At 35.6% G+C, this 10995-nt stretch overlaps 4 protein-coding genes across 5 annotated transcripts in view; 1 reads left to right on the forward strand and 3 right to left on the reverse strand.

Moving 5' to 3' along the window:
- The first annotated feature begins 534 nt into the window (after positions 1-534).
- On the forward strand, positions 535-1880 carry LOC129568364 (protein lethal(2)k10201). The gene is made up of 3 exons (XM_055446088.1): positions 535-867; positions 979-1177; positions 1271-1880. Exons 1-3 carry the CDS (start codon positions 689-691, stop codon positions 1760-1762), a joined length of 870 nt encoding a protein of 289 aa, XP_055302063.1. The 5' UTR covers positions 535-688; the 3' UTR covers positions 1763-1880.
- LOC129568355 (protein jagged-2-like) lies at positions 1782-5525 on the reverse strand. Of its 2 annotated transcripts, none has more exons than XM_055446065.1 (9): positions 5416-5525; positions 3514-3694; positions 3204-3422; positions 2960-3105; positions 2827-2872; positions 2684-2734; positions 2487-2595; positions 2377-2408; positions 1782-2265 (listed from the first exon to the last, which is right to left on the reverse strand). In XM_055446065.1, the coding sequence occupies exons 2-9, from the start codon at positions 3689-3691 to the stop codon at positions 1928-1930; spliced, it is 1119 nt and encodes a 372-aa protein (XP_055302040.1). In that variant the 5' UTR covers positions 3692-3694; positions 5416-5525; the 3' UTR covers positions 1782-1927. The 2 variants fall into 2 exon arrangements, with proteins under 2 accessions (XP_055302040.1, XP_055302050.1); XM_055446075.1 differs by lacking the exon at positions 5416-5525 and adding an exon at positions 3829-3956.
- Positions 5526-6148: 623 nt separating this feature from the next.
- LOC129576528 (antigen 5 like allergen Cul n 1-like) lies at positions 6149-7206 on the reverse strand. The gene is made up of 4 exons (XM_055461753.1): positions 7171-7206; positions 6902-7098; positions 6766-6832; positions 6149-6528 (listed from the first exon to the last, which is right to left on the reverse strand). Exons 2-4 carry the CDS (start codon positions 7059-7061, stop codon positions 6429-6431), a joined length of 327 nt encoding a protein of 108 aa, XP_055317728.1. The 5' UTR covers positions 7062-7098; positions 7171-7206; the 3' UTR covers positions 6149-6428.
- A 2361-nt stretch (positions 7207-9567) lies between these two features.
- The window catches only part of LOC129568164 (antigen 5 like allergen Cul n 1-like), an 8515-nt gene continuing 7087 nt past the window's right edge, over positions 9568-10995 (reverse strand). The window contains exons 5-6 of the mRNA XM_055445743.1: positions 9923-10106; positions 9568-9830 (exon numbers count right to left, since the gene is read on the reverse strand). Coding sequence (XP_055301718.1) covers positions 9578-9830; positions 9923-10106 — 437 coding nt within the window. The 3' untranslated portion in view covers positions 9568-9577. The remainder of the gene's footprint in view (positions 9831-9922; positions 10107-10995) is intronic.

Genomic DNA, 10995 nt, shown 5'->3' on the forward strand with positions numbered 1-10995 from the left:
TTATAAGCACTTGGAGGTCGTGGCAGCATGATTAGTTTACGTTGAAAATGCATGTTAGAATATGTAGACGGCAGGACAGACAGTCCATACTTTTTCATCAATTATTCAACATTTTATATGAAAATCAATTTCCAACAAAATCCAAAACACAAGAGAAAATTTAGATTATTATGGAGTAACCGAGTTCATGATTCTCCAGGTGGAAAATGTGAACATGTTCATAATCTATCTATTAAAAACAGGTTTCTTTGACATTTGTTGCTAAACATATATTGCTTCAAGCGTTAAAATCATAATGTTTTTTTTTTTCAATGAATAAAACACAAACAATTCAACACATTCAAAATATATACGAAATTAATGATTCTCCAGCCACAAGAATTTCATACAAAAAAGACATGCGTTTCAACGATTTTTATTCAATTTCAGCGCGACGCAAAATTCACCATACACACGATTCATTCTGTCAAATATATGAGGGCGCCACCAATACTTCTCAGCTGAGCAACTCGTTTCAAACAGATGTTAGCGATTGTGTGTCAATTGTCAAAGCAGTGCACGAATGTAAATAAAAAGGTAGAAGAAACAGCTGCACAACCAGAAATATCATTTGAATTTGCACAATAATCATACGACATATTGATAGTGAATTTTTAGTTCCGGGACAGAATTTAACGATTACGTTGGAATGGCATCGACCAAAGTGCTTCAATTGGAAGATAAGGTGGCAAAACTTCAAGAATATGGCTCGATCGGATATCGGGCGATGGATGACCCGTTCTTTGTGGCAAATAACACTGTGATTTTTAAGCCCTTTGTTCGTCTCGGTGTTTATCGGTACGACGATGAAAGTCTTTGCCATAAATCGTGAGTATTTTAGTGGTTTTTTTACAATTTATATCAAAACGATTCAAATGAAATCCGATTGGTTGTAGATAGAAAGTCATATTAATTTTTTTGTGCATGTGCTCGTTTCAGGAACCGCGTGCGATGCAACATTCCCAAATGTAATGAGGAGTTTGACACGATATTTGCATATGAAAATCATTACAATTCATTGCATCGTTTCTTGTGCGCTCAATGTTCAAAGAATTTACCAAGTGCTCACTTGCTCGATTTGCACCTGTCCGAAAAACATGATTCATTTTTTGCCGTGCAAGCCGAACGCAAACCAATGGTGAGACCACCTTTTATTCTCCGTTGATTCTGATACGATTTATTCAATAATCGTCGATTAATGATGTGTTTTTTATTTGTTTGTTTTTGACAGTTCCGCTGCTACTTGGAGGAGTGTTTAAAGTTGAGTCAAACACCGTCCGAGCGTCGAGATCATTGCATTACAGAGCACAAATTCCCGCACGACTTTCGCTTCGATTGCTATGGTCACACAAAGAAAAGCAACAGCAACAATAATAACAACAACAAAGTGGAAAGCAAAAAATCCAACCAAAAATCGGCAAATCCAAAGTCATCATCATCGACCACCGTTTTGCAGCCACCAAAATTGGTGTCGGTGACCACACACGATGAAGACATTGAATTGGAGGATAAATCGATTTTGTTGACGGCACAGCGAAAACATTTCACCAACTTTTCATTCGGTCACAAAAAATCGAAGGCATTCCGTTCGAATGCGCCAGCGCACAGCTATGTTAAGCAGCTAACTGCCAAATCTGAAACCAACAAACCACCATCCGGTGGCGGCGGCGGCCTGGACAATGCCAACTTGGTCGACGATCTGATGGAGAGCTTACCACAATAAACAAATGCTGGAATTTATTTTATTTCATAATTTTTTTTTTAATTCACTCAAATCGTAAAACATTTTACCACAAATAAATAAGTTAAAGAATAAATTAAAAACAAAAATGGAAAGAAAAGTGATTATATTCTTACTACTGTCTAATGACTAAGTGCTAACCATTTTTTATGCCTCATTGTCAATCTCTTCAACGGATGCCACCGTCTCTGCGACATCACTTTCACTCGTTTTTGCTTCCGTTGTTTGTTCGGTGTCGTCACTTTCGTCACCATCATTGTCTTCTTCAGAAGCCGCCGTCTCTTGGCTTGGTAACTTTGTGGTGGTGGGAGTGGGTGTTGTTGTTGTTGGTGGTTTAGGTTTTGGTGTTGTCGGAACAATTTCACAGTTTTTGCCTTTGAATCCAGTCGGGCATTCACATTCGAATGAACCTTCATCTTTGGTTAACGATGTGCATTTGCCACCGTTCAAACATGCCTTCGGATTTTCTTCACAGTATTTCAGCTCTGGAAATTATTTAACAGAAAAAAAACATACACGGTAATTAAAATCATTTTTTAGGTTAAATTTGAAGAGAAAAAAAGGCGAAAAAAAAATTTTAAATTAAAGAAATTTACCTTCATCGCACAACATTCCACCATAGCCTGGCCTACGACAATAAAACCAGTCATAAATCAAATTAGTTATACAAAAAACTGTACACTTGATTGATCAAATTTCAACTTACTTGCAATTACATTCCCATGGTCTGCGGCAATCTCCATTTTTACATCCGGGATAAGGATGGCATTTGTCACAGAATTCGCCATGATAACCAACTTTACATCTGCATTCGCCTGGACATTTGGCATGAGGTTTTTTTTCAGATTGAATTATTTGTTATTTATTTTCAATGCAATCAACGCAAAATGTCCAATCAATTACCTGGTTTCTTACAGTATCCATGCTTTTGATTACATTCTGATGAGCAGATTGCTAGAGTGTGAATCGAAGAAATAAAGTGAAATTGATTAGAATGTCATTTTTGAACTTGGTTTATGAATAAAATTGAATGATATTTGTCTTACGAATGTGGCACAAGATTCCAGTCCAGCCTGGATGGCATTTGCACTCCTAAGAAATCAGTATGAAATAAGTTCAGATCAAAGTCTCCGAATTCAAAATGTTAAAAGTGTTGCCTTGATTGAAAATATATTTTACCAGTGGTTTTGTACATGACCCATGCTGGCAGCCAGGGAGCACTTGGCATTCTTTACAAGTTGGTCCAGCCCATCCCAATCGACAACGACATTCATTTGGTACTTCACAATAACCGCGAGTTTTATGGCAGTCATCACGACAAATGGCTGATGATTAAACATTATAAATTGGATTCAATTGAATGATTGGAAGAAAATCGTCGCATTCTTCATTGAAAATGTGTAGAATTGTAATTATTCCTTACGATCAGTGCAGAAGAGACCATCCCATCCTTCTTTGCAAATACACTCGAACGAAACATTGCAGTATCCGTGTTGACATCCGGGCAGTGGAATGCAACGATCGCACTTTTCGCCATAAAATCCTAAATTACAACGACACTCCCCCGGTTTTTTACAATAACCATGCATGGGATCGCAACCCTTTCGGCAAATAGGAACGTCGCACAAATCACCTTGCCAACCTTTAAAAGTCAAATAATAAATACAATGATTTAGTAGATGATTTTTTTCTCTCCATCAATTTAATAAAGCATATTCAACTTCTATACTTGCCTGGTAAGCATTTGACATCGCCATTATCGTCGCAGGTGTAGTGTGATTGTTCATTTTGGCTGGCTGGCACCTCGCATGCTTGCTTCTTCCATTTGGGCACGTATCGAGCGGCGGATGTTAAATAAATCATGTACAAAATTAGAAGCGCCACTGTGGCTAATGCCTGATTGTAGTTCATCTTCTGTATAATTTGCAATGGAAATAAAGGCCATAATTTTCAATTTTCCAACGATGGTATGAATTAAATATTTATTGAGTTTTACCAAAAAAAAAATATTGGTAATTTTGCAGAGAGTTTTCAATAAATTAACTGACGGTTTTGCTATGCGAATATCCTACAAACAGATCAAAAGCGATCAAACGAAAATCAAATAAATTAAAATATTTAAAATTAATGAGAGAAAAAATGAGACGCACATGCTACAGCGCGTTATGAATAAAATGTTGACCCATGCATTGATTGAATGGATTTCCGTCGCAACAAAACCGCGACAAAACTCAATTAATTAGTTGGGCCGGTTGTATCGAATTCTCAATGCGGAAGAAAGCAATAACAAAAACAAAATGTAAACAGTGGAACATCACCATACCATGATGATGATCATCATCATCATTATCATCACAAATAACTTTCTTTCGCGTCGGCACGCGCGCATACAAATCATGTGTTACGTGTTATGATTTTCTCATTGAACATTCATATTTACAGTAGGTGTACTGCTTGCTATTGGTAGTCTTTTTCCGATTTGGTCAAACTTTCTTATTGCTTTATTGAATTTTGAGGGGGAAAAAACATTGGTTTTGATTCATGGCCACACGAGATGTGGTGTTTGAGATCCAATCTAAACCTCACTAAGAATAATTTTTACATCTAATTTTATGTTTTTCAGTACAGTTGTTATGGTAAGAGTGTGTTGATATGAATAATTCAACATCTTTGCGTTTAAAATTATCGGCGTTCCGTTATTTGCATAAGTCGTTAGTCGTTTAAATGTATAAATTGATTCACTCTATTATAAAGATGCTGGACTGAGTAACTGATCGACCGACGCCCGGAACATAACTCTCTATTTTGACCAAATACGATCATCATATCGAAAAAAGAATACAGAAAATTGTTCAAATCATATTTATGATTTTCCATAATTTTGCATTCAAATCTAAATCGCACAAATAAATCAATGCACGACCATGACGTCACTTTCACTTGATGCTGTTTTTCATTCAAAATTAGTTGTCACGCGTCTTAGAAATCATGTCAAAACAATTCAAATAGGAATCATATAGTAAACAAATGATCGTGTACACTAGATAGAGTAGTATGCATATCTCATTAGATCTATTGTTTTAACTCGATAATAGGCCTTTGGGATCAACACTTTCTTCAGCAGCAATTTTCAATTTACATGAGGTGCTGAAATCGTTTCATTTGCCTGTTCGTGCGTTGTTCTTTTTTTCTCATTGCTGTTGTTGTTGCCGCTGAACGCATTGACTCGAGAAAGCGTCGCGTGTCTGATAAAACAATCTGATTTCATATGAAACATATATCTGAAGATCGTCAACAATACGTGCGAATGCTATTGTATATGTATACATATATTTTTTTGGGATAGAGTAATCACAAGAGTAGGTCATATGCTGACACAAGTAGATCATTCATCATTTCACATTCACATTCGCAACGGCTTTTACCGTTCACCTTTCTGTATGGCACGTAATAGAACCGGTAAATATGAATGAAATAAGAAATGTTTTTTGACGGAATCGCTCAAAATAGAAAAAAAAACTTGTTTCATATAAAACCACAATTTCAATTGCAAAACCGTTTCGTTATAATTTACACGTTGAAATGTTCGGTTGGTTCTAATGATTTTATTGTTGCTATTTTCTATATAAAATCACCTTTTACTCATTCAATTTCAAACCACTTTCAACAAACACAAATGCAAACGCTCGATTTGGATTACTTTGAAAATTTCTCCCGAAAGCACAACTGTTTCGTTAGACTCAACGATCTCGACTGTTGGATGGATGGATTTGAAGAGGGTCATGCAGCAAGCGATCCATTGGCTGTGTGCTATGTAGCGGTAGTTTTTGACTGCAGCTACGCTACACACAAAAGAGAAACAGATAAACCACACATAAAAGAGAAATTACCAGAAAGAAGAAATGTTTTAACGGCAAATTAATGTACGGCAAATCTGATGAGGCTGATTCGTTCAGAATGTGTGCGCAAAAAAAATCGATTGAAAGGTCTCAGAATAGATGATTCAACAGTTTCATTCGGAATGCGAAACAAATTTTTCGTTTCTTCTTTTTCTTTTATTCTTGGAATTCTTTTCTTTTTAATTTTGCAATTTTTTCCATTCCTTTTATTTGGTTTCGCGTAAATCATGGCATAAACTCAAGTACAACGTGCGAAATGGACAGTTTCAGGTAATAATTATTGATTTTCTTGATTTAAAATCATCGTACTGTACTAAAATTATACTAGGTCATCTTGAAATTGCTAAAAGCGGTTTAAAACATTTCATTACTGTTGTTTACTATCCATTTTGTAAGAGAACTATTCAAAAATTGGCAAATAATAATAAATACACGACGAAAATCTTTTTCTATTTATTTCCTTCAATTGATAGTCAAAAAACTTAATTTTCCACAAACAAAACAATTCAAATAATTATGAAATTTGATCTTAAAATATTGATTAATGAAGTATGATATAAGATATGGAATTCAAATCAATCATCCGATTTCATTGTTTATTCGCGGTTGTAAACACACAATTTATTTGAGCTGCACAAGGCACGATATTTTTCATCTGATCCATTTCCACATTCGGAGACAGTTGTGCCAATTCTGTATACCAGGATCCCCAGCACATTGTCAAACGAATAGTCACATGCCACGTAAAATTAACTGGATCCTTGATCATTATTGTCAATTGACATAGCACATCCGATTCCTTCGACTTTATCTTGTACAAAATTACGGAAATGTCCAACCATGGGTTTTCTAATTGTTGTTATGGAACATCAAAGCCATACCACACAGAAAATAGAAACATAATGAAGATAATGGAACTTATGTATTTTTGTGCGATTATTCAAATGTTTATCGTAGTTCGATATGAATTACACTTACTCTGGATCATAAATAATATTTCCACCTCCGACAATCATTTTCATCCATCCATAGGCCTCGCCCTGTTAATTTTCTTTAAACCAATCGTGGGCCACACTAGCCACTTGCTGTGGAGTTGGTTTTGTATTCAATAATATTTTCACACCGATATTCGGAATTGCCCCATCAAATTTGTCTAAAATGGAGCAAATCATTTTGGTATACTCATTTGGTGTATTCTACTCAATTTTCACAAAAAATGTACTCCTATTGTAGCACTTATCGTGTGCAAATTCACAACTTTTAGCGTGACGTTCTGCAAGTTCCGCTAATTCCGAGTCCCATGTCATTTTCGCCATATGCGTTGCAGGATCGTAATGCTTGATATTACCCCAAGCAATTTCACTACGCCATTTATTATGCATCTATGTGGTCTTGAGTCATATAAACTTTACTCAAATTCTGCGTCAGTTGAAAATGATAAATTAATCGGTGTTAAAACAGAGAGTTTACGAGTGGATATTCAATACTTACGCCAGTATTGCCGCAACTGATATTCTTTGTGTCGCCGCAAATCCACTTACAGTAGTCAACTGACATGGCTGCAGTCGAAAGAAAAAAGAAAAATATTAAATACAGTGAAACCTTTCTATAACGGAATCGCATGGTGCGAGAAGATTTTCCGTTATCTGGAGGTTTCCGTTAAACAGAGTTTTCGCTAAAAAGAGTTTTTAAAATCGTTATGGTCCAAAGTTTCCGCTATTTAGGGGTTCAAATTACCAAAAAGCAAATTATCTTTCTTATCTTATGACTAATCGACTAAAAAACCGGAGTTCCAAAAAGCAAGCCATGAAAATATTTATCATAAAACTCTGAAAGTGAAAAGTAAGAAATAAAATGCAAACATCCAGTGAAACTATAAACAAAAAAAAGAATCGAAAACAAAGAGCTCACAAAAGTAAATTTATGTCCCGACGACATCGTGCAACGATAATTTATACTATATATATTATTATATTTAATTTTTGGTCCTAAAAATGTACATGGTTAATTATTTATATACCATAACATGTAATGATTAAAGAAATAAATCTTTATATTGTTCCGTGTATAGTGTGGTCATAAATTGTAAAGTCATTTAAATTAGGAAATCATAATCATTGTACGACTATATGTAAGCATGAAGAAACCAAATAAATAATAATAATAATACACGTAATTAGTCCATGAGCAGGAGAGTTATTGTGGGCCACATCATTTTTTGCATTTAATGTCGGATTTATTTTATTTTCGATAGTGTGGCACATGATTTGATTCGCTCGCAATTCTAATGTTTATGCATCTGTGAATTGTGTTTAATATGGGTCAATCAATACTTCAAAGTCATCTAAATAATGCAAACAATAAGCACTAGCAACATATCGATATTATACACTTAGATATTGCGCGTTTGTGAGGCGAAAATTGAATTTTTTTTACGATTTTTGAATAAATTTTTTTTGGGCCAATGGGATGATTTTCCGTTAACTGGAGGTGCAAATTCCGTTATTGGGAGGTCATTTTGAAGGAAAACCGTCAACGGCGAATTTTTTTTTTCGCTAACTGGGGGTTTCCGCTTTATAGAGGTTCCGTTATAGAGAGGTTTTACTGTACAAGTAAAGTGTTGAAAAATGCTTTATACATCGAATACCGATTCAGGATTTCAACAACATGTTTTCTGTTAATTTTCGAAGAAGATAAATCAGGTTTCGGTGGTTTCCGACTCACAACTGATATTTGAAACCAACAAATCAACCTCTTTTATACAAGAAAACCGAAGTGAGTGTATGTGCAGAGATAACGCCATCGTTTCCATCTGAGACTCAATTGTTTGACAAAAAATAAGTTTACATGTCTAATATGCGTCAATTGTTATCTGTGCCGGTATTCTACGACTCTCCGACAAAATCGTTCGGAATTATTTTTTTCGTACATAAGACCATATTGGAGTGAAAGAGAGAGATTCCACTATTTTTCAGCGTCCCACCGGAATTATTTCGATAACTCAAGGAAGAGTGGATTGTGTGAGGAATAATTCCGGTGGGATGCTGAAAAATAGTGGAATCTCTCTCTTTAACTCCAATATGGTCTTATGTACGAAAAAAATAATTCCGAACGATTTTGTCGGAAAGTCGTAATTTTTTTTAAATTCGCATAATATTGACTTGTCTGAAAATTAAATTCCCGAGAAATTTATATACATTATATATGAGAATGTTTATCTGCCTCTTTGTCTGTCTGTCATCGATATCTGGTGATTCAGAAATAGATAAAAGCCGTTTTTATGATGCGGTAATTTAAAGTGTTATATTTCCGACAGCAAAATTACAGAAGAATAGAAACGAGCGACAAAAGTGAGACTGTGCTAGTGCAATAACATATGTGTATATATACAATGCAACCGAAATTAGAAAAGAATCGTTCTTTTGCGATATTTTCTCTTTGTTCCTTTCGCGCAGTGTTTCGTAGATGGTTCTGTGAACACACAAAAATACGGTTGCAGGGAAATCACTTAGAAATACTGCGTTTTCAAACCCTAAACAAGACACACAGCAATATATTTGCAAAGAATAAATACATATACAGATTCAAAAAGCCTGTTGCTAATAATTAACAAAATCTGCTAAAATATTTAAGAAACTTGTGTACTTTGAGAACATCTTTTCACAACAAAAACCGCAGCAGGTGTGATTATTCCTGTGGGAAGCACCTTTACAAATAAATTGTTCCATTTTGGTTTCAAAGATCTATTGATGAGATTGAGAGTAGAATATATTCAACAAACGCAAGTAGAAAAATGGACAAGAGAATATTAACGAAACAAAACAAATCCACATCTTCTACTTGAAATCAATTGACATTTATTTTTCTTTTAGGAATTTACATATTTCGATCAATTTTATCAGTATGTTATGACCTCATTTTCGCTACAAATGCCCGGATATGTCGCATCACGGCCAGTCATACATTTCGAAGCAGTCGTTCCAGCAACGTACACCGGAGTTCCAAGTAAATTCGAAAACGAATAGTTACATGTCAATATAAATGCACCATAGTCTTTTCCATTGTAGTTCGGTGTGGTGAAAACGGCAGCACATCCAATCGCTTCTGTTCTATCCTGCACCCACGCTGTAAAATGACCTACGACTGGCTTCCTGTTCAATTTAATGGAATAACACAAAATTGAATTACGCTATGGAACCAACTATCCACATATGAAACGAAAAATTGACAAAAAATTACGTACGAACTATCGAAATCGCTGGCCTTAATTTGGTTAATCATATCCATCCAGCCATGTGACTTGCCATTTTTGTACTCATTGAACCAACCCATTGTAAGGCCAGTTAAGCGGCTTGTTGTCATATTTCTATCCCAATCCACAACAGTCATCATCATGGCAATACTTTGACCGGCATTGGAATATTTTGCTACATTTAAAAGAATGATCGAATGAATTTCTTTGGCTCGGGGTTTCTTTCAAAGAGTAATTCACATTTTGGAACCGATGATTTGACACACCAATACATAGGATTTCATATGCATATATGAACACGGCTCACTTAGAAGCGGTTATTGTGTATTACGAAATAGGAGCAGTGCCCCGATACGGGTAAGGAATGAAAAAGAAAACAGAAAACATATAGCGAAGATTTATGAACGTACAATTATTTTATCTCTTGCCATTCATTTGTCACATCAGTACACATACTTTTTTTCCCAATGTAATGGTGCGTTGCATACATGCGCGAGGGGGAGGGGGGGGTGGTGGGGAAAATTTTTCCCCCGGGGAAAAATATAAACCTGATTTGCGGGCTAGGGAGTGGCTAAACCCTCCCGGACCAGTTTTTATCTCAATGTATTTTGACGAGATCTATCGATTGGAGCTTCCCCCGATGTCGACTGACCCATTTCCTGACCTGAATGAATAGGGTTATTATCGATGATCCTTCCCTTACATATACATTACTCCAAAAAATGGTCTGGGGAGGGTCAGGGGGCAATATGGGTGGGTCCAATCGATAGATCTCGTCAAAGTACTCTGACAATACCCCTCTACTAATCTTAACTCAAAACACATTGGATGTGATTTTGTTGGGTTAAGTGTTCAGAAGAGTTGTTTGTTTTTACAACGGCCACAATTTTGCCGAAGACAGTATCCAAAAAAATGAATAACCTGCGAAATATGGTTGAAAAAGTGCTAAAATCGATTATTTTTACAATATTTTGTACTGGAGCAAACACCAGATGGCATTTTTTGGGTAAACGGATAGTCCCAATCGATAAATATTGTCGAAGTAGTCTAACAAATACCCCCCA

Source organism: Sitodiplosis mosellana, unplaced genomic scaffold (genome assembly GCF_009176505.1).
Source record: "Sitodiplosis mosellana isolate CC-2019 unplaced genomic scaffold, AAFC_SMos_1.0 Smas_scaffold_1, whole genome shotgun sequence".
NCBI classification, from domain to species: domain Eukaryota; kingdom Metazoa; phylum Arthropoda; class Insecta; order Diptera; family Cecidomyiidae; genus Sitodiplosis; species Sitodiplosis mosellana.